The sequence below is a fragment of the Euwallacea similis genome, chromosome 1, assembly GCF_039881205.1.
Source record: "Euwallacea similis isolate ESF13 chromosome 1, ESF131.1, whole genome shotgun sequence".
NCBI lineage: Eukaryota > Metazoa > Arthropoda > Insecta > Coleoptera > Curculionidae > Euwallacea > Euwallacea similis.
This window is the reverse complement of record NC_089609.1, coordinates 85786-112001: the sequence shown is the minus strand read 5'-3', so window position 1 is coordinate 112001 and position 26216 is coordinate 85786. Positions and strand designations below refer to the sequence as shown.

Here is a 26216-nt window from a genome sequence, read left to right as displayed (position 1 = left end):
CAACACATTCACCCACAAGTCTGCTTTTGCAGAAAATCGTATACAGACAAGACTGCATATAAACCTTTTTATCAAACTGCTTTTCCTGTTACCTTTTTTAATTAATTCAACTGTTTAGTGTGGAAGCAAAAGAAGAGGAGAAAGCATCTGTAAATGGGTTGAAAGCAACTTGCTTACCTGAAATTTCATCAATTTCCTCATCAGGTGCAATCCTCCCTCCAGCTAATCTTTCGGTACTAGGTGAAGGTGACCGGCTTGGTGCTCTAAATCCCTTAGGATCCGGGTACTGATCATCCAAGATAACAGTATGTGTGATACGGACATCCTGATAAGGCCTGTCATCTTTGTCACAAATTACTTCATTAATCATCTCAAGGATCTCAAATCCCTCTACAACTTCCCCAAACACACAGTGTTTCTCATCTAAGTAACTAAGGTCTTCACCCAAAGTAAGGAAGAACTGGGAACCAATCATGTTGCTTTCACCGCCTACAAAAGAGATTAGCCCTGGACGCGTATGTTTAATTCGAGGCTCATTTTCGGCTTCAAAGAACCTTGAAAATATCGAAAATTTTATGGTGAAATGTTAAATTTAAGTTAAGAATAAATTACCTTTTTGTTGGTCCATCGATTATCCCAAAAATAGACTCTCCCCCAGTTCGACTACCAGTGGGATCTCCAGTTTGGGCAATAAAACCTCTGCTAATCGTGTGGAAGAGGTTGTAATTGAAATATTTTAGTTTGCAGAGCTTCAAAAAGTTTAGACAAGCCCTAGGGCGCTCAGAGAGATACAAATCTACAGTTATGCTACCCAAGGTAGACTCTATAACTACCGACATTGTTGATTTTTCTTTATATCTTCGGGCTGTGAAATTTATCAATTTTAATTTAATTAATAAATAGTAAAAACTGTACCAGGGCAATTACAAAAATAAACAAATCGCTAGCTGAACTAACCTCAAAACCCAACCACAAATGTTGCCTTGTTGCCTACTATCCTACATAGGGAACAGCAGATGAGCCCTCCTCGGAAATTACCTTTACGAGCTACGAAATGGCAACGTTAAGTACCCGTTAATATTATTAAAAAAATTTAAATTTCTTCGAACTTTAGTTTAAGAGGATGCAGTAATAGCCATTACATTTGCTAGTTTTATTCACATTAGCGCGTGATAAATAATAAATAATTGTTATTGAATCGCATATTAAGTTAGCGGTAGTTAGCTGTTTTCATACTTATAGTACTGATGTGCTATTGGCAGACAAAAGACAAGACTATATGACAGATGTGAATTCTATGCCTAACTTCATAGTGTTGAGCTTGTATTTTTATTTGAGAAAATGGCTGAAAATGTTGAAAATTCAGAGAGTCCCATGAAAAATAATTGTTCCATTAAAAATGGAAATAAACAATGGGTAAAACTGAACGTTGGTGGAACGTATTTTTTAACCACCAAAACCACTTTAGCCAGACACCCGAATTCATTTTTACACAGGTTAGTGCAAGAAGACAGTGATCTAGACACAGATAAGGTAAGTTTATTTTCCAAAAAAACTGCAAAATTTTTTCTATATTTTCCTAAAAAATTTGTCTATATGTTCATTGAGAAGGTATTTAATACAAGGGTCCATTGTTTGTGTTTATAGTCAGGTAATGGGGCTTGGAGTTCTCAACGAATATATTGCTCACTTAAACATAAAGAAGGGGCAAATACAGAAGTTCGTAGAAATCTGCTATATTAATTTTGAAAAACCTCATACACCTCAATTTGATTTTTGAGAGGGTAAATTTTATTACACATTTTTAATAGGTGAGGGATTGAAATCCCAAAAATCTCTCTGTTTTTGTGGTGTTTCATCACTCTGTATATGGTTTACAAAGTTTAAGGAATATATGCATTCACTTCAAATCTTCCTCTGTTTCGCTACATATTCTATGCAGTTTTTCTATCTTTAAGGATGAAACTGGTGCATACCTCATTGATAGAGACCCAATCTATTTCTCACCTATCCTAAACTACCTTAGACATGGTAAGTTAGTGATAAACAAAGATTTAGCTGAAGAAGGTATCTTAGAAGAAGCAGAATTCTACAACATAGCAGAATTAGTAACTTTAGTCAAGGATCGAATAGGGCTGAGAGATAATGTGTGTGGCAGAGGTGGGAAAAAGCATGTGTACAGGGTATTACAATGTCATGAAGATGAGTTAACGCAGGTAAAACTTTATTTATTTCTATTAAACAAATTTATTCATATTTCTAACAAACTTCAGATGGTTTCAACAATGTCTGATGGCTGGAAATTCGAGCAGCTAGTTAATATAGGTTCCCAGTACAATTATGGCCAAGATGAACATGCTGAATTTTTGTGTGTTGTTAGTAGAGAATATGGGGTGGCAGAAAATGCAGAGGTTCGAGGAGAGAGGGAGGATAGAGCAAAAGTTTTACAACAAAAAGGATCCCGAATGTAGAATGTGATACGCAATCAACTAATTTATCTTTGCAAATAGTATATTGAGGTGGACAAGCATGTGGTACCAATGGGGAAATCTCTGAAATAAGGGATGTTTTTGAATGCAGCAAGTGAATGTCAGAAGATTAAGCCCAAAGTGTTCTTTGCAGATTAGTTTAAAAAAACAAAGAGTATGACTATATTCATTAAATATTATATGAGAATACTCCAACTATTTAGTCAATTGGGCAAATATTTGTGAACAAATCTACTCCCATTTAGGCCCAAAGTTATAGATGTGACATTTTTTTTCAAATCTGGATTTTCTGATAGTAAATTGAAGGATTTGGATGATAAAAACTGTAATTATTTATACACCTTCGGTATATTATTATACCTAATGTTTAGATGATTTCTTATTAAATGTGACCATTTCTATACCATTGTCTTTCAATCCATTCCTCCTGAAAAGTGTAGAGGTGTAATAGTCTATCGACATTTAAACGTAGCTTGAGAAGAGTTACTCATAATAATTTATGTTTTGTGAGGGAATAGCCAGATTAATGTTGTCAGATTGATTAGAATAATTATAATTCTAGAATGGAAGTGGAAAAGGCATCTAAGAATTCATTTTGCATTATAAAACAAACATTTCCTATAGGTTTTAGCGAGATAAAATATAACAAACTTTCTAAAATTAATTATATTTATTCCACTTACAACAAAACTGGATTTTCAAAAATTATTTTTGAAAGGCATGCGAATCATCACTGGCGAGCAACTTCGAAAAATAGCTCTTTCTATCCTCCATTAACTCCAAAGGATCTGCATATTCGGCAACTTGTCCACGATCCATGACCAGAATTTTATTGCATTCCAATACCGACTGCAGTTTATGTGCAATAATCAGAACTGTGCAGTCACAAAAATTTTCGGAAATGACCTGTTGCACTAGGAACTCAGTATCGGGATCCATATTAGCGGTAGCTTCGTCTAACACCACTATTTTGTTCTTCCTTAGTATGGCTCGCCCTAGACATAGCAGCTGTCTTTGACCTGTTGAAAAGCTGGAACTTTCAGCCACATTCAAATCCAGACTGGCAATATGCTCTGTCATGTTTATCTTTTTTAGAGTGTTCCAGATTTCCTCGTCTGTGTAGGAATTAAATGGGTCCAAGTTGTGCCGAATTGTACCGTGGAACAAGAGAGGGTCCTGGGGGATTATTGAAATGTGCTCCCTCAAAAACTCTAAAGATAATGTCTTGATGTTAACGTTGTCGATTGAGATAGTGCCTTCGAAAGCATAAAGTCTGAATAGTGCTGATATTATCGAGGATTTTCCAGCTCCAGTGCGACCTACTATGCCAATCTTGTGCATGGGCTTCACCTCGAAACTTACGTCCTTCAAAACCTTCTCCGATTTGTAACTTAGAGATACATTGTTGAACGCAATAGCTCCTTGGGTTGGCCAATTTTTCAAAGTTTTACCTTCGTAATTGTCCTAAAGAACGATATGATTTGCTCTCTAATAATTTTTACGCAAAATTCAGCCTTACTTGAGATACTTCAGTATACTCTAAAACCCGCTCTACGTGAGTCATATCATTTTCCAAATCTGACCACTGAATTAAAGACCACTGCACCATCATAGCAACAGAGGAAGCCTTCGTTATGGCCAAACCTATGTCTCCAGAGAGCTCCCCTGCTCCCCAGAAGAGTAATTTCCCAACGATAAAAGTAACAAATAAGGTAGAGAGAATATCCATGAAAAAGGAGAAGGCTTTCTGCATGCAGAACGTCATGTAATGGGCCGAGGTGTAAAAGTCTTGGTGTCTGTCGAATTCCTCTGCTAAGATGTGTTCGATTTTGCATGCCCGGATTGTGGTCAAGCCTTGGATTGATGCATTTACGTGACCGATCAAGGGGCTACGGCCTAAAATTTAACGTACATTCAAGAGAAATACCGCGGAATTTAAATTTTGCGATCTAATTTGTTCCACAGTGCTCGAATTCGTCATTCGTTATATCTACATCTGTTACCGTTAGAACAAATGAAATAGAAAGTAACTCGTTTGAGATTCACACTTACTCGCTGCCACCAACCTCTTTAAGCTTCTAGCAGTGGGCATATAAATGATCCTCAAACAATACAAACAGGCTGCTAAAATACCAGCTGGAATCATGAACAGGTAACTCACAGTAGAAATTAAAGCGATAGCTCCAATGCAGGAGAACACAATCTACACAAAATTATCATTGCTTATGTTATATAATGTTAAGCCAAAATTCTAAGTTACCAAAAGGAAAAAGTTGACATGCATGGGCAAAACCTCATCGACCATGCTCAAATCTTGAGAGAATCTGTTGAGAATGTTCCCGATAAAGTGGTTGTCATAGAAAACCATTGTGGCAGATACCAACTTCTCGATCATGGCATTGTGTAACTTCACTGCGGCATTTCTCGTGAAGTTCAACATAAGGAATTGAATCAAAAGCTCCGAGGCGAAGGAGCCCATAACCATGAATGAGTAGAGTTTAATGGTCCAATCAGACTTGCCTTCCAGCAGTTTGTAATTGGTCGCATCAGTGGTTGAGTTTTCGTTTTTGAAATCCGTTAAGTTTTGCTGAAGATTTATCCTACGCAAATGCTGCCATTTTGTTTATTCTAGATGATAAATGTTATTAAACAAACATACCAATTGGTAAAGAGCCTCGATGAGTAGCTCTCGCTAGACTCGGTAATAAAGAATAAGAGGGCTATGCCTGAAAATAGGAAGAAACCTCCTCCAAACCGAAAGTATTGTTTGAAAACGTTAAAATCCACTTTTCCTTCTTTCTTGACCTCACTATACACTTTCCTCTTGTTAGACTTAATAAAACTGCTGTTCTCAGTTACCTCTTCTTCGCCCTTCTCTTTTTCCTCCATTTCAATCTTATCAATTACGATTTCTTCGATAGTTTCCTCTTTAATTTCTGAGGCTTTTCCATCAAATTTGATCTGTCCATCTTTCAAGACGATTAAATTATCGGCCCCGTTCTTGTGCTTCAAATTGTGAGTCACCAGCACACATGGGTGATCCTTGAGGAATCCTTTAATGCAGTTTTGATAAATGAATTCTTGGACGTGGGGATCTAAAGCGTGAAGAGGATCGTCCAGAAGATAAATGTCGCTCTTCTTGTATATTGCTCGGGCTAAGTTGATTCTGGCTTGTTGACCACCGCTCAGGTTTTTGCCCCCATCAGCTAAAGACAATAATTGTTTCTACTGGATTTGATTGTTAAGAGCAGAAAAACTTACCCACAATGGTTTCATCTCCGTGATCAAACATGTTAAAATCGAAATCTAAAGCGCACACTTTCACTACTCTATCGTAGCGGAAACTGTCATAAGGTTCTCCAAAGAGGATGTTCTGTTTAATGGAAGATGGAAACAGCCAGGAATCTTGGGAGCAGTAAGAAAATTTGGCATTGCAGAGCAACTTTCCTTCAGTGACAGGAAAATCGTTTAGAAAGAGCTTCAGTAAAGTGCTTTTGCCGCAACCTAAAGGCCCCGTGATCACCGTTAAACCTGGCTTCAATTCGGTGCTGATATCCTTGAGAATATTATGGTCTTTTACCTATTCAAAAAAAAATTGTAAAATGTACCAAACGTGAAATTTTTTTTAAGTAACCTTAACAGTAACTCCTGACACTTTCACTTTGGGTGCTGCACGATCGTCATGCTCTTCGCGGTTCACTTCTTCAGAGTTGAGGATCTTGCTGATCCTCTGAGTTGCAGCAATGATCTCTGCAAATTTCCCGAAACCGATAGGAATGACGATCCCAAGTGAGTGTCTCAGATCGTGGAAGGATCGTATTACGTAGAAAATCACCTCGGCATCTGCGTTCTTAGTGACGCCGATATAAGTCATCATTAAGACATAGAGACCGATCTTTGAGCTAACAGTTCCTGTTAGGAATGTTAAGGAGTTTAAATAGGCGGCCCTTAGGAGAAAGCGCATTTCCTTCCTGGAACGATGTCCATTTAGAATTTTTTAATAAAAGAACTACTGGATCAATGAGTTTTAGTGTTTGCTGTCGAAAAAAGAAAGCCCAAACAAGTTAAAATTTAATAGTAAAATTCACGCGATGCGTCCTTTGATCAGCAGTTTAGAAAAGTTTCAAAACTTACGTTCTCTTTTCTTCAACTTGTTTAACAAATATCTTTTCCCAAGTATACATTTTTATAATCTTGATCGCAGACAACGTTTCTTGAGTAGCTTGCAAACGTTCATCGGTTTTTTTGCCCAACTCAAGCCGCAAGTTCTTAATGCATTTTCCAAAGTATCCTGTAGCAATGTCCTGAGCTAATACGGTGTCTCGCATAATTATTTTCAAATTAAAATACCTTGTAACGGTAAAACCAGCAGCAGAGTCCCCACTCCTGCAAAACTGGCAGGCCCCATTTTTTGGTAAATCAAGTAACAAACCAGAAAGGTCCTCAACATCTCTATCCAAACCTCACTGAAGAGACCTACAGCCCTCTCGAATACTACTACGTCTTTGGTCATTACAGTGATGATGTTTCCAAGCCCAATCTCTGTGGCGGCAGCAGAAGACATTTTCAGAGCTTCAAACATTATTTAATTACGCGTTAATTCAAAGACCAACTATAGTTACATTTTCTGTAAACCAGAGAACACAAGGAGTTCCTTATGTTGATCGATAACTGTCCCAGATAAATGGAGAAATTTTGCATGTATAAAGAATGCAAAAATTTAAGACCTATCATTAAGCAGGCGTAAAAAACTGCATCTCGGAAGGTAAGTGTTGTTTTTGGGTTGAAATAGGAGACCAATTTGCCTACGGCTAGAGGCTCGAATATGCTTTAAGAACTGTGAGTTATCAGGAATAATTCAGAAGGTATAAAACTTACCTGCTCACTACTTTGAACACAAACTGTATCACGGTAAGGAAAGTGAAGGGAGTACCGAAATTCTGCCACAATAGGCCACAAAGTGAGCATTTTCCTTTAGAGGCCACTTGCTTTCGCCAGGATTTCTCGAAACGGTTAGACGAGAGTTCGGACTTACATGCTTTTACTACCTCGTAAATGTCGCGTTCTTCGAGATCTCGTTTAAAAGCCTTTTTAAACAGGCCTCCTGTATATCTAAAATTTTATTCAAACTGACTAATTTGTAAATATTAATTACTATTGATGGTGATATATCACAGTGCTCTTTAACGAGCCATCATTTCATTAAAATAATGGGAAACGGTTCAATTCCGTTGAAATGTCCTTCGAACTGTTTATTAAACTAAATAAGATGAGGATTTAATTCATACATTACGGTATCGACGATTAAAAAACCGTAACTTACGAAAAAGTATACAAACTAAGAATATTCGCCCTCTCTCTAGGATTAATCTTCCTATGGACCCTCCCATAATGATCCATCTTCTTCTAAACCTAGAACACCACTCAGACACTCTCCTCACAAAACGTCACCAAAAGCTATAGACCTCAATTATAAGAATGTCAATGGGTTATAAAATTTCTTGCGTCGAGAGATAAACAGGAAGCAGAAAAGGCACAAGTAAACAGTGCTACTGGGTGACTAGTGATTCGGTATTTGTTCTTCAGATTTAATTGTTCGACAAGACCATTGTCTAAAAGATTTAATGTGTTTAATGAGGATCATCTTTAGAGACCTTGTGATAACATTTGGAAATTCATCGTCAAATGCGATTCGAAAGTTTCTTGAGTCAGTTATCGGCTGTTTGATCATTGAGGAAATTTTGTAAAATCATCGTCGCAAAATAACCAGTGGAAGAGAGTGTAGGAACGTTACCTTTATGTGCTCATACCATTTTAACATTATTCTCCTTAAGCAAAAAATGAAATGCATTTTTTTTATGGAGGTTTAATTTTAAAAGATCATTCTCGTTGATGTTCCCGTAATAAAGTTTCAGCCGTTTTTTCTATTGCAAAATTGAATTCGAACTGAAAATCGTATTCGAGAGTGACTGAGTAATTTGAGCTTTTAAAAGGATCAAAAGCTTCAGTCTCAGGGAGGTTTTTGTTGAACAGATTTATTATTGTCTTTTCAGTTACATTTTTATCGTTATATCATCTTTAAATATAGTGAGTCACACATTCAATCAAATCGCGCACTCATTTAAATTATAGGCATTTGTATTAAAATTATAAACCTTTAAATAAACAATGCTTATTTTCATGACTATTGATAACCTTTTTATTGTGTTTTTAAAAATATCAACTAAATCCGTAAACATCAAGTTACCTTAGGCATAAAAAAACATGTTGCCGCTCACTGTTGTTAGCTCTCAGTCTAAATCGTGCTGTTGATCTGTTCGGTGATTAAGTTATGGATATTTTTGTTGTACTTACAGATTTAATTAAATTAGTTTATTAGGTGCCAATCGTTGACAATTTTGTTTAAAATTTGTTGAGAAATTCTAAATAATGAGTGGAAAAAAGCAAACGACCATCGAAGAAAGAAAGCTTGTAATTTTTCATTATAATCAAGAAAAAAATCAAAGAAAAATTGCGACATTCTCAACAAAAGCAACACTACTATTCGATCAATAATATAACGGTACAAAAAATTTAATCGCATATTCAATAAAGTCCGAGTCAGCGATAAAAAAAGTTAACAGCACAAGATGACCATTGGATATTGAAACAAGTCAATCCAAATAATCCAAAAATTAGTGCCCCTAAACTTATAACTGACATTGAAATTAATTTAAACAAAGTGGTAAGTGCGAAAACTATTCGCAAAGTTTTACGAAAAAATGGCTATAATAGCCGAATAACAAGGAAGAAGCCTTATGCTACTGAGAAAAATCGGAAGCTACGTTTACGGAACCACGGAATCTGCATTTAACGCTAAAATGTATCTCTTTAGACAACAAAATTGACCTATCGCCACAATTTCTAATATTTGGATCGTAATTCAAAATAAGCCGGATACGAAGTTTTCAATAGTACACCCTGTATGCAAGTTCTCTTACCCTGACAGTCACATGGGCTGAGCTTATTTGGGGAGCTATGTTGATTTCAGGAAAAAGAGGTTTTAATGAAATTCACTGAATCCGTTTTACTCTAATTTAATGTTACAAAATTCTTTTCAATGAGAACTATTGGACGACTTTAAAATTGGTAATGGAAGTATTTACGAGAATACAATACTTAACAATGCCAAGCAAGTGAAAAAAAGTTAGCACATTTTGATTTTGATTTTGATTTTTATCGATTTGATGGTCCTTTTACCTGTTTCAAAAATACGTTAAAATTATAAATTAACAAAAAATAATTTCGTTAAATTCAGAATTTAAATTATTTTACACTTTTCTTGAATGAGAAAAACTACTTATACTAAGGACGGAAACAGGTAAATTTTTCACTTAAAAATTGCAATATCACTAGCTGTAAGCCATAAAATTTCAATTCTTGCAATTAAACAATATAAAGATTATAAGAAGTTCTTAAAAAAAATTAATACTACTAAAGGACAGCAATTTAAATGCAATTTGATCGATAATCCCATATGAAAATATCATTCAAATTTGGTTATATAACAGGAAAAGGACTTTAAAAGTCGATTTTAATGCAAACTTATTATAATTGTTGAAAAGCAGTACAATCTTAAAATTCTATAATATGCTGCTTAATTAACGAAGGTGAGAATCTGCACACCAATTTCTTCTTAGTAACAATGAACAAATATTCTCTTTGGTATCATTAATATCGGTAAATTATAATTTATTGGCATACTTTAATCACTGTAACGGTTTAAATAGGTCTCTACTTTAGCGCTCTAACTGAAGCTAACAGCTGATCTAACTCCACTTTGTAACCAATCAACTGTTGCTGCCTTTCAGCACACTGTTCGCAGCTCCTATTGCTGATAGACTTTTGTGCTAAGCTTTGCACTATAGCTCCTAACCGGTACTCCCTCTCCTCGTAATGTTTTTCTAATGTGGTGATCTAATCATAAGCAAGATTCAGCAAGAGGTCATGGTTTCAATTTACATTCTTTATAGTATTGAAAACGACTACATGCTGCATAGTGCCATAAATTGAACTAAGTATCCTGTGACCCAAAATAAGACGAAAACTCCGTATAAATATGCAATGAATAATGCTTCTTTTCCGATATACATAAATATATACAAGGTGTAAAAAGTTAGTTCTTACAGAAGGTTTGGAAATAAATGAATGAAATGTTGTAACTTTGAATAATTAGGCCTCCTTGCACAACAATTTAAAGATAATAATATTAACAGGAACATCACATTAACACACCTACCTTTTTACGAAGAGTCTCCACCTCACTCACGTCTCCTCCATTTTGGGAAACCGCTGTAATTCCACAATGAAGACTGTTCAGCAAACGGCTATTCAAATGATCTCTTTCAACCGTCAAAACTGCAATTTCTTCTTTAGCCTTGATTAACTGGGATTGAAAAGTGTTGACTGACACTTGCTGCAACTCGAGTTGTTCTCTCAATGGCGTCACGCTTGCCATGTAATTGGAAATTTCGCGTTCGTGAGCTTCTTGAAGAGCTGTGAGCTGAAGCAGGGTTTTGTATATTTAAAAATAAACTGAAGAAAAACTTACGTCATCCAATCGCTTCTTCTTAAGCCCTTGGTAGTCCTCCTCTAACCTGGCTAATTGTTGTTTCAATCTGTTTCTCTCCAACTTCAACTGTTGCAACTCCTCTTCCTTCCTGATATCCTGTACGCTGCTTGACCGAGAGTATGTCACTAATTTTTCAGGATAGCTTCGAAAGTCCTTTTTCTCGCTCAGGTTTCTCAAACTACCTTCTCTAAAGAACTCATATTATGTACACTTAAATAAAAATAAAGCTGACTATTTACTACATACCTTTCTTTCTGAAGTCTTCTGTTAGTCTTGCGAGCCTCGTCCACTTCTTTTTGTAGCTTTGAAACGACCTTCTCTTTATTAGATAGATCCGCCTGCAGCCCTCGAATGGTAGCCAAGAGATGAGCATCTTCCTTATGGTTAATACCATCTGAAACCTTCTTTATTGGAGTAATTTTGATTTTAGTATTGTTCGTAACTGTCTCAGTCTGAACAGAAACAGTGAAACTCTCTTTCTGAGGAATTTTATTCTCGTCCCTAAATGTTTGTGTGTAAACGTCGTAGGTGTCCCTTCGATTCTTCAGCTGGCTCTTAAGGTCACTGACATGCAGCTCTAAATCTTCAATGTGGCTCTCATATTTGTTTTTCATTTGATTAAACTTATCCTGAATTTCCAAAAAAACTTTTGAAGACTGAGAATCTCTGCTCGCCACCTCTTGCTCTAATACCTTAATGCGATCTTCTAACAGCTTTCTAGCAGTCAAATTATTTTCTGAAACATCCTCCTTGGCAGCTACAATTAGAGCAGACACAGAGTCTGGATGTTTCCTTGCAATAATTCTCTCCATCTCCTTAATCTGTCGGTTCAAATCCTGAATACACTTAGAATCCTTCTCATTCTGCAACTTCAAGCTTTTGCTCTGCAGCTTTTCAATCTCCAACAATTTGTTCAAGTTAATTTCATTTTCTAAGAGTTTCGTTTTGGTTTGCTGCACATTAAGTAACTCAGCCTTGTATTTGGCTAAGGTGGAATCCAGTTCCATAACCTTGCGCTCCAGCCCTTTGCTCGAAGCTAGCAGATCATCATAAGAGCTTCTCAGCAATTGATGTGTCTTATTGGCTGAATCTAGTTGCAGCTGCAACGAAGTATTGATTTCTTTGGAGTCTTTAAGTTCTTCAAGGGCCTTGTCCAGTTCGAGATTGATTTCGGGGGAAGTTAGGGTTTTAACGTTCACCTCAGATTTCAGTCTTTCCATTAAGGCATGAGTGGTTCCTATGTCGAGCTGCAACGGAGAACAAAGTGGTTGGTTGTTAAATTATTTTTCTTGGAATATCTAATGCATGCATTTGCGTTACAACAGGTGACAAAAGGCATAGTTAATGTTGAATTCATATAGTATTGTCAAATTACTACTACTTCTTTCTGGGCAATAAACCAAAAATGACATGAATACATTTCCTCTTATTCAGAATCCTTAATCCCGTAACTCTCTTATTCACTTTTGCTTGAATATGCTTATTGAAACGTTGACAATGGCAATAATTATACCATGGCTGTGTGCAACAATAGTAACAATCGACAAACCATCACCATTAAAAGAACCATAGGACTTTCTTTTTCAGTACAATCTTCCTTGAGTGGCACCAATATCGAATATTAACATTATGTTACTGATTTTAAGTAAGGAAGATAGATCTTCACATACGCCTAAGGGTTCCAGAGCAGCTAAACGCGCCCACTATTATGTTATCAAACGATGAATCAGCAATCGCACGACCTGAAGACCATTAATTTCAACTTCGGTACCGTTCATTTCATTTGGGTCATTCAGATGCAATCGATGATAATTATGCATCTCTCCCTAAGACTTCAAACTAGTCCAAAAAACTTGCTTAAACATCTTTTCAAAAACATCAAATCTGCATACATCCGAAGAGGAAAAATACGCCCACGCAGTGGTACCGAATCAAAACAGAAAAGGCGCCTTATATCAAGATTTACGATTGTACTGGGCGACTTTTACTATGGGTACCGTTGACTTGAACCGGGTCAAATGGACGGCAAAATCATATAAAACGCGAGTCGCTGTTTGGGGGCATCCCATTTGGTCATGGCGAAGGTTGCATTCGTTCTCTTGGTGCTGAGCACCTCTACGGGATGGTTTCAGGGTATTCAGGCAAGATTTGCCAGGTTTGAATGGGATGGACTCAGGTGAGGTCAATTCGAAGATTAAAGTATAGTTTGAAAATTCCTCTTTTTCAACAGATATAGCATTGAAGAACCTTCGAATTTGGGATTACAAATTGAGGATGCCATCGATGAACTTTCGGTTATAAGCAATGCAACTGCAAACAGTGATGACGAGGGGGGAGGCATAGGAAATAAATATTTTGGGGAGGAGTTTCCGCAGCCTGAAGGGAGGATCCTGTACAGAGGGAGTCAGCTATGGAAAACTGTAGTGGATAGTGAGGACAAAGTTGAGGTTTTGATCAAGCTGAGAGATGATGAAGGTAAAAAATTTCGATTTTAAATGTGTATTTTGATCATTTTAAGAGGTTAATTGAATTCTTTAGATGAAATTTACGATTATCTAAACCTGCAATTCAATCTTAACGCATTCCTGTTCTTGTATTCCTTTGAGGAGCGAATTGAGAAAAAGCAACACATTATATAATCAATTTAAACAGTTTTTCTATTACCCTGCAATAAAACCACGTAACTTATTGTACGATAAAACAAACGTTCCCTTTCCTTTTGCTAAATTTTTTATTACAGAAAAATAAACAACCAAACAGGTACTTTTAACATATTATCGTGAAACTTGTCTGACACCTGGGAAGTGCTAAATGATAAATACAAGGAAATTAACTCAAAAGAGAAAGTAGTTAATTTTGTATTCACGATACTACTTAATTTGTTTTAGGGTATGATTGGCTAGCACTTAAATAAATGGTTAAATTATAGAGAGAAAACCTTATTTAACGCATAATATGATGCATAAAGGCTGGAAATAAAAAGCCGGAAACGATTTTTAAAATATCAATCGCACCAAACATGCTTCACTGTCCAAAAATATTAAAATCTCATTGACAAAGCTGAATTAATTCTAAATATATGGTGTTGGGAAATTAGTGTGCAATCGTCTGAAAATCAGTGTTGAAATTAAGGTTTTCTTGTTTCATTCTGGGGTGAAAATCTTTTCAGATATCACCATGTGGGGAGGTAACGCCTCAGCAATCGACATCCTGGTCAAACCAGAATCAATGGAAAAAGTTAAAAACGCACTCAACAGTCAACACATTAACTTTGACGTGGCCATTGAAGATTTACAAACTGCGATTGATGAGGAAAACCTTCCAATTGATGAAACTCAAATTAGAGATGGTGAGTTTATTGCCAGAAACTTTTATGCAAAGGTGATTCAAGAAAATGTAGGAATTTCAGCGAGAAAATTCACATTTTTGAAATACATTATGGCTCGAAGAGGGCTCTCCTCTCTACACGATCGCTTGGAATTAAGGCCGGTGGCCAATTGGGGTCCGTATGAATGCATGTGAATGTTTGTGTGGTTGTGCTAATACTCATTGTTGGAATTGGGGAACATTAAATCGCAATTTCTAAAACGTTATTTTCAGGACACTCACTGACTTGGTACGCTTACCATCGACTAGAAGACCTGCATGGATACCTGGACTACTTGGCTGAGACATACAAGGACATAGTAACCTTAGAAACTATCGGAATCTCCGTAAACGGGCGTCCAATAAAACTACTAAAAATTTCAAACAAGAAACCTGGCAATAAGGCTGCATGGGTTGATGGTGAGTCTTATTTACCATGCCGGATAATACAATAAATATTATAATAAAATGCTATATTAATCCAGGAGGAATTCATGCCCGAGAATGGATCACCCCAGCCACAGTGACCTACATCATTAATCAATTGGTTCTTAACTGGGAAAGTGAGCGAAAATACATTCAAAATATCGATTGGTACTTCGCTCCACTGCTGAATCCTGATGGATATGAGTACACCCACAGCACTGACAGATTGTGGAGAAAAAACCGAAGAGGTTCTGGCAGATGCGCCGGAGTAGATTTGAACAGAAACTTTGGGTAAACCTCTTTTAATATATACAAGATTTATTCGTGAATTTCTCAATTTAGATATAGATGGGGGGGCACCGGTTCATCAAAAAATCCCTGCGCTGAGACATTTGGAGGGTCAGGCCCATTCTCTGAACCAGAAACAGCGGCAGTTCAACGTTATATCAGCGGTTCTAGCGCGAAATGGAGAGCATATATTTCTTTCCATTCGTACGGACAATACATTCTTTATCCATGGGGTTACAACAGAGTGGTACCTCCTGACTATAAAGATTTGGAGTTAGTGGGGCAGAAAGTAGCTCAGGCCATTAAGATGAGCGGAGGTCCCATGTATACTGTGGGCCCTGCAGGGAATACTTTATATCCAGCCGCTGGTGGATCAGATGATTGGGCCAAAGGGACTATGAAGATCAAATATGCATACACCATAGAGTTGCGAGATAATGGGAGATACGGATTTATTTTACCAGCAAGTTATATTCAGCCTACAGCTAAGGAGGCCTTGGCTGCAGTGAGAACAATAGCAGAGGCAGCTGAAAGTGCTTAAGGGATATATTGCTATATATTAGATTGTAGGTTTTCAACTATTGTTAGCTGTGATATTAGCTAGTACATGGCTGAAATTATATTTTATATTGCAAGTTTAAAACCTCAAAAAGTTTCTGAAATCATCTCTAATATGTAAGTACGCATAAGCTAATATTCAATATTATTACTAGAGATATTATTATAGAGTAAGATAAATAAGATAAAATTTTTACCTTTGTCTTTCTTATTAGGCGCACAATATAGGTTCATCAGAAATATCTCTTACCTTTAGTTGTTGAATGTCACCTTTCAATAAGTCATTCTCATCTTCCAGTGTTTTAATCAATTTATTCCTAACTTCAATTTCCTGGTTCAATTCCACTACTTTATTCATATTCTCAACAGCCAAATATGGCTGATATAACATGGGAGCCTCCGACGCTATTACTAAACCTAACGGAGTTTCCCGAGACATTTCCTTCAATTTTACTTTTGGACTCTCAAGTGGACTGGCAGTTTTTATTGGTGTTTTCACAGGACTTGATTTTGAACTCACAAAGGGAGTAGCTCTAGGGCTCTGCTTTGGAATATTGACAGAGCTTAAAGGCAATTTGAAAGAACTTTTGGCCAAGCTAATAGATTTGGCAGTTTTTTGCTGTGAACTCGAAGAAGAAATGCTTTTTTTTTGCAGGTCTGTGGCTTGTAATTCTGAAGATTTTAATTTGATATTATCCACATCTTCAACTGCTTTGTATAAGTTGTCTAATTTGTTAGATTCTTGTGAAGATTGTGATGATTTTCCTAAAATTGATGGAAAATGAGGGATGTAACATTTTCCATAATGTTAATAAATAATCTTTTCTCTTACCTGGATCTGTTTTACTATCCTGTGAAAAATCCTCACTATAATCAGAGATGTAATCTTCTTTATCCAACCCTTTCTCAGCATCATCTAAAGGCAAAGGACTAACACTTTTTGGAGTAGGTGTAGACATTTTTGAATTACTGCTCACTAGGTCAGAAATATTTTGTGAAGTCTTAGACATTTGGCTTAACTGCTCAAAACTTTTGGAGCTCTCCATATAAACCCTCTCTGCCTCTTTCATGATATCATCCATGCTTCGTTCCCCAATACTTCTATCAAAGGGCCCCAGAGGGCTCTCCGCTGCCACCCGATTAATTTCTTCTAGAATACTCTCAACATCCACATTATCAGGGTCAGTTATGCCTGAAGTGTCTTTACGTAAAATATCAGTGAAACTAGAGGAGTGATGCAACTTTTGCAAGTCTAACTTGGGGATTACCGATTCTTTAGAGGATGTTTGTTTTTGGGGCGTTTTCATCCACCATAGGCCTGGTCTATTAGTTTCCATTGTTGTATCGATTAAATTGGGGTGTCAAAGGGTCTAAAGCTATAATTGGAGAGTATCAGCAACAAGCAAACTAATTAAAATTATCGAATAAACAAGAGGTGTAAAACAAGATTGAAGAGAGTTGTTTTGGATCCTCAAAAATTGTTTGGTTTACGCCTGTCAGCAATTAACACAAGACGTTGTCATGTTGACATGTGGCCTATCCGCTATTATGCAGTTCGAACTTCGTTCTTGTGCAGAGAGTTGAATATGATACTGAATACGTTAGAGGAAGAAAGATCAAGATGAATGACGTATTAATCAGTTCAGTACAGAATGTATTTTGTACATATGTCAAAATATACGAAGTAATGGGGCAAGGGCACATATTCAAATCTTCTCCCATACTATTATCTTTTCGATTGGTAATTTGTAGGAAAAATACCTCATAACGATTGCGTTTATTAATTTATTTACAAAAACATTAGAGGCCCCCCGCTTGTGTTTACAAATTTGACATTAAAAGGTCGTTTGAATCCCGATAAAAATCCAGATATTAGCAATGATCCTGCTTACACATTATAAACTTATAGCCAAAGCAGTTTTTAACGTTTAACTTCTCGTGGTTGCATCATTTTACATGCTTTTCATCTATCTAGTTTCAAAAATTCAAAACCGCCATGTTTTCCCGCGCTTTAACCGGTTGCCACCTGTTGATAGAAGGGGTAAGAAATTGCAAGAAGTTTTTTAAAATTATTTTAAGTTAAAAAACGCACCTACCAAAACGGGATTTGTAATATCTAATACGGTTACAACACTTGTTATTTTCTTTTGAGCAATACACTATTGGGTAATTGATTATTTCAATCTGACCCCTTATGCGTTAGTTAAGGAAGGTTATCAGTTTCGAAAAACACGTTTTGTTTTCTTATTATAAATTAAAAAGGAATATTCATTTTCTTTTTACTTGTATTGAGCCTAAACAAGAGTGTTTGGTTCAGTGAAACAAGCCAGTTTTCGATCATCAAAATTTGCAGCAAAGGTGTCTTCAATAGGTTGGTTCAGTTAAGCTTCAAATTAACCTCAATTTTTGTTGCCATATTTATTATATTTTAAAGCCTCTATTTCTACTGAAGTTTTGATTTTTCGTATATGAAATTCAGAAGATGAAAGCCTTTTGGGCTTTACCTTCAAGACTCAATTTATGTATTCATTCAAAAAACTTACAATATTGGTCATTTTGCACTGTTAGGACCTCACAATTTCCTCCACACTGCATTCAAGTCAGTGTCTAGTAATCAGTCAGAAAGCTGCTAACTATTTAATGCAATTTTTAGGCTCAGAAAACAGTATTTCATCACGCAACGAGAATGAACAGCCAACTCCTACAGCAGCCCATATGGGAGAATGACTCAGAACTTTTTGAGTTGATCAAATGTGAGAAACAAAGGCAAATGAAGGGTCTCGAAATGATTGCCTCTGAAAATTTTACCTCATTGGCAGTATTGAATTGTCTTGGTTCCTGTTTGACAAATAAGTATGCAGAAGGATATCCAGGAGCGAGGTAACTGAATCATCAATTTTTCATCCTTCCTTTAAGTTGTCTATATAAAGCTCCTCAATTACTAGCCTAGTTGGTCTCTTGCTATTGGGTTCCTGTCCTATTACCATATATATTTTTTGCTTTGTTTCTACTTTGATCTAAAATATTTTGAGTCGCTTCATAGCAATTCACATTTTGTTGTGTAATTTTTTGAACAGTTATTTTTGCGTCGATGGTTGTATTTCTGTCGTCCTACGCGTTAACAATACTGTTCTAAATGTTACACCCCTCATATTTCATTTAGTATGATATGAAAATCTGAGTGTCAAACCAATATTGATATGGACCATTTAAATAGAGTCCATAAAAATATTAATTTGATACTTGTAGAGTCTGATGATGCTGAACCAAGCAAAACACATATCACCATGTAAGTATTGTTTAATACACTTTTATTGAGACTGTGACTAAGACTTGTTCTTTATTGTTATAAACCCACTAACAAACACTTATCCTGTCCATAAAACTAACTTAACCATAAACTCATTGATTTAGGTATTATGGTGGAACTCAATTTGTTGATAAAGTAGAGCTTTTGGCGCAAAAACGAGCACTAGAAGCTTACAGATTAAACTCTGAAAACTGGGGAGTTAATGTACAGCCCTATTCAGGCTCCCCTGGGAACTTTGCTGTATACACAGGTACTCTTATCATTCCAAACCCCTTATATGTATATTTATTTTAAAATTTCATGTAGCTCTAGTTGAGCCTCATGGCAGAATCATGGGTCTGGATTTGCCAGACGGTGGGCATCTGACACATGGTTTTTTCACCCCTAATAAAAAAATTTCTGCAACTTCAATCTTCTTTGAGTCTATGCCTTATAAGGTAAGATATGAAGTAAATTCCACCATTTATACTTGAAAATTACCTAAATGCAGGTGCATCCAGAAACTGGTCTTATAGATTATGAAGCTTTACTGACAACTGCTCGTCTTTTTAAACCCAAACTGATCATAGCAGGAGTCAGTTGTTACTCCCGGTCTTTAGACTATAAGAAATTTAGAGAAATCTGCGATGACGTAGGAGCTCTGCTAATGTCAGATATGGCCCATATTTCAGGGCTTGTAGCAGCAGGTGTGTTCAATATTTCCATTAATGAGAATTTTTAAACATTTTTATGATTTAGGGGTTACTCCTAGTCCTTTTGAGTACAGTGATATAGTAACCACAACAACTCATAAGAGTTTAAGAGGGCCTAGGGCTGGTGTGATTTTTTACCGCAGAGGCAATCGCTTAAATGCCGAAGGAGACAAAGTGCCTTACGATTTTGAGAGCAAAATCAATCAGGCTGTATTTCCAGGTTTACAAGGTAATTTTCTATTGTGCTTAGCTTTGTGTGCTCTTTCGAGAGTTTCGGATTTCTTCAAATTTCAGAAGTTTATTAAGTCTATAAATATTTCCTAATTTGCAATAGTCAAGAATGGATGTCTTTTATTCTAGGTGGACCTCATGAAAATGCAATAGCAGCCATTGCTACAACCTTTAAACAAGCAGCTACACCAGAATTCGAAAAATACGCGAAACAAATCATTAAAAATGCGCAGAGGCTTAGCAATGGATTGCAGTCAAAAGTATTATCAGAAAAAAGAAAATTGCTTTTTTTTTAATTTCTGAAATTTAGGGTTACAAAATAGTGACTGGTGGAACCGACGTACATGTACTTTTAGTCGACCTAAGACCGTCTGGAATTTCCGGTGCAAAAGCTGAATATATCTTGGAAGAAATCTCCATAGCTTGTAACAAAAACACAGTTCCAGGTGATAAAAGCGCCTTAAATCCTTCAGGAATTCGTTTAGGTACTTATTTACAATTAACTTTGTAATAGTTGATTTTCACGGCAAAATGTAGGGACACCTGCCCTGACCACAAGAGGACTGATAGAGAAAGACATTGATCAAGTGGTAAATTTCATCGATGAGGCTTTGAAACTTGGTAAATCAATTGGAGAAAAAACCGGACCCAAATTGGTGGATTTCAAGAAAGGAGTTCACGAAGGGGATTTTGTGGAAAAAGTGCAGGCTTTGAAGAAGAAAGTAGAAGAGTTCGGTGAAAAATTTCCTATCCCTGGATTTGAAGGGTATTAGTATAGATTTTTTGCAAAGTATTTCATTTTCGTGATGTTGCGAACATGAAATAAATAAAATTTATCGAAAAGATAAATGTGATTGTTTGGGAATAAGAGTATTTTTTTAAATCTCATATTTATTTTAGATTCTTTTTATTATAGCTTGTTAAACAATAAATCATTTTTTGTAAATTAAATTTGAAGATACATTGTTACATCTCTTTAATCTCATGCTGTTTTAATCAAATAAATCCTCAAGATTTGACATCATAATTTTAAAATGTAATAGTGGGAAAAATGAAAGCCAATTCTGTTACATTTTTAATAAAACGAAATTTCATTCACATGGGAAAAGAATCTTATCTTAGCTATACCCTAATGTTGTTTCTACAACACCATCTACCCCAACGAGCTTTCTTTCTTATTTTTCTTATATACATATATATATATATATATAATAATTTCGGTGAATTTAATATGCTATATACATTGAAGTGTATTTAACGAACCTATAATAATCTATACAGCTTGTCTAATAGTTTAATCCATAGTTACTTCCATAGAAAACGATAAACTTTTGTCGGTTTTCTCATTGTTAATCTGCATTCAGATATTTTCTTTTAAGGAGTTTCACCGAAAAAGGTGTCCTCGCTAAAACACTGTCTTATATCGATTTAATAATATGACCTTATTAAATATTAGCAGACCCGTTCTAACATACACGGAGGTCACCCGTACAATAATATTTTCCTATTATCTAGCCCAAACGTTCCAATTTCATGGAAAAATGACTCTTCAATCGAGTTTAAACTATTTTTAAACGGTCTGGATTCGAAATACGGTAACTACCCATCAATACATCAGCAACAATGATGCGATACCGTACTTGAACTAGGGAATAAGAAAATGAGGATGAAAATGTGAATGTGTTTTTTCTGGTAATGTTTTTGCAGTATTTCTAGTAAAACTAGCTTCTAATTATTTTAATGTTACAAATGGCCCCTGTATAAAACCTACACAACATGACAACTCAATTCAATACGCGTTGCCAAGACCACCGCTTTACTGGTTAGCACAGACAATGAAAACAATCAGCCACTGTATGCGACTAGCTGTAATAGGCTCAGCTCCCGGCAATCATGTAAAATTTCAACATTTTCCTGGAAAAAATTATGCAAAATTAATCGAACATCTACTGAAAAATGGACGAAAGCAAGTGCAAAAGCGTTCCTAACATCGCGGACCATTTAGGAACAACGGAAATTTCTGTCCGAAACGTTCATCGTCCTGTTACTGAGGGAAAAGTACCAAAGTGGCTCGAGGAAATTTCCAGGTACTAATTAACTTGATTCTCCAAAAATGTCTTAATGTTAAAATGAAAATTTAGCACGATTTCTAAAGACTATTTCGAGAATCCGTCGCGGATGCCTAGCAGCGAATCCAGTAAAAAACAAATGCCCCTTGAGGTGAACTTCAGCAACTCGAATATCCCCAATATAATTCCGTATTTGGAGGGCAAAATTGGAGAATCAAGACGGTATAGACCTACTCTATAAATGTATTAATTATAAATTCACATCGCCATATCTGTGGCAGGTCAGCTAAGCACGGAAGAAAGGATATTGAACATTCAATTTCAATGGATTTATTCCAAGAAAGATCCCCGGAATATTTATCTGTGGAATCTGGATATGGCGTGCCAAAGTTGGACTTAATATACAAAATGGACGCGGACTTGGAGCAGTCTTGGAAGAGTCTCACTCAGTTTAATCAGTCACATAAAGGCAGATTACCTTCACATATGGAAAAAATGATGAAACATTCTGATTCCGGAATGTTCACTTCCAGTGACCTAATTTCCGGTAAGGGGGCAATGTAAAATTTGTGAGATTCCAATAAATTACTTTTTGGACTATTCCTTGTGGTTTATGCAAAAAAGCTCGTTTTAGGCGACTTTTGGAATATTTCCCCTTCATCTCCAAATCCTTCCCAGCGGAGCAAAAGTGAAATGTCAAACTCCCTTCCACTGTATCAGTATGGTAGTATTCGCAAAGCAGCGGAGAAACATACTGCAAAAGGAAGAAGAAAACAGAGCAGAGATGAATCGTTGGGTATCTTGAAATCAAAATCATCAGAAACAGTTTTTGGAGACAGTTTGAAGGGCTCTTCTGAAAGCTTAAGCTTAAAAGACAGCGGCAGGGAATCGAAAGATTCTAGAAGGTTATTGAGTTCTTTGAATATGGATTTACTGCTGATAGTGATTATTCGTAGGTCAAGCATTAGTACTTTCGAAAAACGAGTCAGCGATTATAAGCAACGTTTAGCCGAGGAGAACATGTTAAGGGACATGATGATCAATGAATTGTTGTTTGAGAATGAACGCATTACAGACTCGGGTAGACCTATTTATGTTTTCATTAACTTGTTGATTCTAATTTCCTTAATAGATATCAAAGCTGCTAAGTCAGTAATTAGGACCTCCAAAAAAGATATGATGAATGGAAATTTAAATGAGAGAAGGACAAGTTACCCTCAAGATCAGAACTTCTTTAGGGAGGGAAGTCGTGGTTTTTTAAAGGGGAAGACTATGAATAATTATGATGAATTTATAATTCCTGAACTACCTAAGGGGCAGGTAAAATTCTTGAAACCACTCTTTCGCTCCTTATATATTTATTTTAGGTACTGACTATTAATATTTTGACTACTTGGGGAGACAAATACTATGTAGGGCTTAATGGCATAGAAATATTCACTGATAAGGGCGAAATCGCGAAAGTAAAACAGGTAATTTTAATGCTAAAAAAATCATTCAGAGCTAACAAAAAAAAACAGATTTCCGCAGAACCTCCTGACGTCAATGTGCTGCCAGAGTGCCAAAACGACCCAAGGGTTGTGTCAAACCTCTTAGATGGAACCAACAGAACCAAAGACGATTTGCACATTTGGTTAGCCCCGTTCTATCGAGGCAGAAACCATGTTATTACTATTGAATTTGTTGACTCAATTACATTTGCTGTGATCAGAATTTGGGTATTCTTCTACACTTATTCAAGTGTATTTCTTTTAGCTGTTTTCAGACTAATAAATGAGTTTTAGAACTACAATAAATCTAGAATTCATTCGTACCGAGGGGCCAAAGACATTATCATGTCTGTGAACAATGAGGTAATTTTTAGAGGGGAGATCGCCAAGGCTAGTGGAGCTATTCGAGGAGGAATTCAACACTTTGGAGATGTGAGAAATTGATTATTTTTAATAATAAAAATATTATTTCTCATTTTTTAGACCATTCTTTTCACCACCAACGACATAATTCTGGAAAAGGTCTCTCTCAACGATTTATCGTTTGCCTCGCTAAAATCGCAGCCTTCAAGCCCTTTAGCTGACGAGGAAAGGCCTCCCACAGTAATTTTGGACTCAGATGTGAGTCCAGTATAACTTTAAAAAATAAATGTATATTTTTGTTTATTTTTTATTCAAAAACAGACCCGCCCAGTAACAGGAGTTCTCCGCACAACGAAAATTCCAAAGGTAGAATTAGAGAATCCCGAAGGGTCGCCCGAGCAAATCCTTTTAGGCGCCAAAACAGTGGATTTAGTGTTTGTGGAGAATTGGGGGAACCCATGGGCAATAGGGTTGACTGGATTCGAAATCATCGAAGGCACTGACAATGTGTTAAGGTAAACTTATCGCGGTTATTGCAATCCTGTGTTCAATCACTATGAAACAAAAGTTGATAAAGAGATAAGCTATCGCCATTTCGTGTTTTAAAAATCTTTGTATTTTGGGACTTCTCTATAATTCGTTTATCCAATAAAATATTGAAAAAGCTAAACGGACTCTGATAGTGTTTTTTCCTTAAAATCTAGTGGTGTAGTTTCACGGCTGTACCGTTAAAGGAACTAATATCTTCTCAAAAGAAGCCTGGAGGATAAAAAAGTGCAGGAAATTGTCGTATTGTTCTAATGTATTCTATATGGACGTAGTAGATTGCCCATATATTTCTAGGACGCCTTGTATACCTACTTGAAACTTAATTGGTTTTTAGCGTCGAGAAGCGCAATGTGAAGAGCAACACCAACGCAAAACATCTAGAAGTGTTAATCAATGGCGAAAACATAACTATGGAAGCGAAAGACATGTGGTGTATCCCTTTACAAAAGGACAATGTGGTGGTTTCAATTAATTTCGATGATTTTATGTTTATTTCTGGTAAAATATTTTCTCATTAACGTTCTTGTGACAACAAAGTGAATTTCATGTAGGACTGCGAATATGGAACTACAACGAGAATTTGGAGCTCAGCTATGCTGGGGTGAAAATTCTGAAAATATTTTTGGATAATGAAGTGGTGCTAAACCCGGTCCTGCAAACTGACTATTTTTTACTCAGACGAGCTCCCGGGAATACTTATTACGATTTCGTGCAGGATATTAGGTTTATGCATCTCTATATAGATTCGTAACACCGCTAATTTACGTATTGTTACAGATTTTTTGACAAATTATTACCAATTAAAAAGCTTTACACTCCTTCCGCATTCACAGGCTGCATCTTTGGTTTTGTAATGGAAATAGTGATCTACTCCACTTGGGGGGATCAGTATTATTGTGGCCTCAATGGTCTACAATTATACGACTCTGACGGAGAAAAAATCTTGCTTGAGGAGCAAAGTAAATCTTAATCACAAGGTATTCTAAAATTTTAAGTATTCTTTCAGACATCTGCGCATATCCAGAGAGTGTGAATGTACTCCCCAACTCGTCTGGAGACACCAGAACTCCGGACAAACTAATCGATGATGTTAACGAGTGCAACTCTGGTTGCCACTCTTGGCTGGCCCCTAGGATCCCCAAACACTTGAATAGAGTCTATGTGGTGATGGATGTTCCTGTGACAATTTCCTTCATCAAGTTGTGGAATTATTCAAAGACATCCTCAAGGGGAATCAAAGATTTTGGGGTAATGATTGAATTGATGAGTTAAACATTTTTTTGCCATACATATTTTTACTTAGATATTGATCGATGATTTATTGGTATATAACGGCACTCTAGCTGAATTTAATGGGAAAGAAAAAACGTGCCAAATCATATTTTTAAGTGACATGCAGGCGAATGATGATGAGGAAAATTCGGATCCAAACAGGTAAATTGAAATACTTTCCCTAGGGCTCCTAGAGAAGCTCATATGTTTTCTTTAAGCAAATTTTGCGATCAAAAAGAAAACCATGTAGAGTTGACTAACAGACCTATAGATGAGTATGTTGATCAAGCTTTAAGACCTATGACTTGTATTACACCCTGCTACAAATGAAAAATGTCCTTAAAACATGGTTTTGAATTTAGGAAAATTAGTTTTTATTTCATCAGTTTAGGTTAAAATGCCGTTAATACTTGAAGTAATTTTCCATTATTTGTAGAATTATATGCTTGGTATTTTTTTAACGTTATATACATATATTAAATTTAGAAATAAGTCTCAACGT

At 36.2% G+C, this 26216-nt stretch overlaps 7 protein-coding genes across 10 annotated transcripts in view; 4 read left to right on the top strand and 3 right to left on the bottom strand.

The window, feature by feature from the left end:
• Positions 1 to 26216, bottom strand: part of LOC136409303 (peptidyl-prolyl cis-trans isomerase sig-7) — a 109957-nt gene that overhangs the window by 1235 nt on the left and 82506 nt on the right. Inside the window, exons 2-3 of the mRNA XM_066390716.1 lie at positions 613 to 947; positions 178 to 554 (exon numbers count right to left, since the gene is read on the bottom strand). Coding sequence (XP_066246813.1) covers positions 178 to 554; positions 613 to 839 — 604 coding nt within the window. The 5' untranslated portion in view covers positions 840 to 947. The remainder of the gene's footprint in view (positions 1 to 177; positions 555 to 612; positions 948 to 26216) is intronic.
• Positions 1286 to 2892, top strand: inc (BTB/POZ domain-containing protein inc). Its single transcript, XM_066397652.1, has 3 exons — positions 1286 to 1533; positions 1959 to 2216; positions 2274 to 2892. Exons 1-3 carry the CDS (start codon positions 1342 to 1344, stop codon positions 2469 to 2471), a joined length of 648 nt encoding a protein of 215 aa, XP_066253749.1. The 5' UTR covers positions 1286 to 1341; the 3' UTR covers positions 2472 to 2892.
• On the bottom strand, positions 3079 to 8039 carry LOC136413795 (probable multidrug resistance-associated protein lethal(2)03659). Its single transcript, XM_066397545.1, has 12 exons — positions 7813 to 8039; positions 7368 to 7601; positions 7112 to 7317; positions 6840 to 7061; positions 6624 to 6780; positions 6124 to 6460; positions 5751 to 6069; positions 5149 to 5695; positions 4750 to 5089; positions 4542 to 4692; positions 4009 to 4385; positions 3079 to 3953 (listed from the first exon to the last, which is right to left on the bottom strand). The coding sequence occupies exons 1-12, from the start codon at positions 7887 to 7889 to the stop codon at positions 3195 to 3197; spliced, it is 3726 nt and encodes a 1241-aa protein (XP_066253642.1). The 5' UTR covers positions 7890 to 8039; the 3' UTR covers positions 3079 to 3194.
• Positions 9564 to 17232, bottom strand: LOC136409284 (centrosomal protein of 162 kDa-like). Its single transcript, XM_066390698.1, has 6 exons — positions 16571 to 17232; positions 15989 to 16503; positions 11347 to 12347; positions 11080 to 11287; positions 10768 to 11031; positions 9564 to 10445 (listed from the first exon to the last, which is right to left on the bottom strand). The coding sequence occupies exons 1-6, from the start codon at positions 17073 to 17075 to the stop codon at positions 10263 to 10265; spliced, it is 2676 nt and encodes an 891-aa protein (XP_066246795.1). The 5' UTR covers positions 17076 to 17232; the 3' UTR covers positions 9564 to 10262.
• Positions 13101 to 15907, top strand: LOC136409344 (carboxypeptidase B-like). Its single transcript, XM_066390770.1, has 6 exons — positions 13101 to 13276; positions 13331 to 13575; positions 14270 to 14449; positions 14701 to 14886; positions 14952 to 15183; positions 15235 to 15907. Exons 1-6 carry the CDS (start codon positions 13176 to 13178, stop codon positions 15719 to 15721), a joined length of 1431 nt encoding a protein of 476 aa, XP_066246867.1. The 5' UTR covers positions 13101 to 13175; the 3' UTR covers positions 15722 to 15907.
• Shmt (serine hydroxymethyl transferase) lies at positions 17629 to 20951 on the top strand. 4 transcript variants are annotated; one of them, XM_066391472.1, is made up of 9 exons: positions 17629 to 17779; positions 18392 to 18618; positions 19153 to 19298; positions 19355 to 19485; positions 19539 to 19734; positions 19787 to 19969; positions 20101 to 20231; positions 20282 to 20456; positions 20509 to 20951. In XM_066391472.1, the coding sequence occupies exons 1-9, from the start codon at positions 17735 to 17737 to the stop codon at positions 20742 to 20744; spliced, it is 1470 nt and encodes a 489-aa protein (XP_066247569.1). In that variant the 5' UTR covers positions 17629 to 17734; the 3' UTR covers positions 20745 to 20951. The 4 variants fall into 4 exon arrangements, with proteins under 4 accessions (XP_066247569.1, XP_066247589.1, XP_066247580.1 ...); XM_066391492.1 differs by having other exon boundaries at positions 17779 to 17904; XM_066391483.1 differs by lacking the exon at positions 17629 to 17779 and adding an exon at positions 17958 to 18109.
• On the top strand, positions 21972 to 25884 carry LOC136416854 (protein KATNIP homolog). Its single transcript, XM_066402279.1, is given in 15 exon segments — positions 21972 to 22058; positions 22113 to 22262; positions 22322 to 22587; positions 22675 to 22945; positions 22997 to 23121; positions 23173 to 23360; positions 23408 to 23512; positions 23561 to 23758; positions 23825 to 24151; positions 24215 to 24408; positions 24777 to 24940; positions 24994 to 25165; positions 25220 to 25401; positions 25449 to 25690; positions 25746 to 25884. Coding segments are annotated over 14 exon segments (2682 nt in total). The 5' UTR covers positions 21972 to 22058; positions 22113 to 22149; the 3' UTR covers positions 25881 to 25884.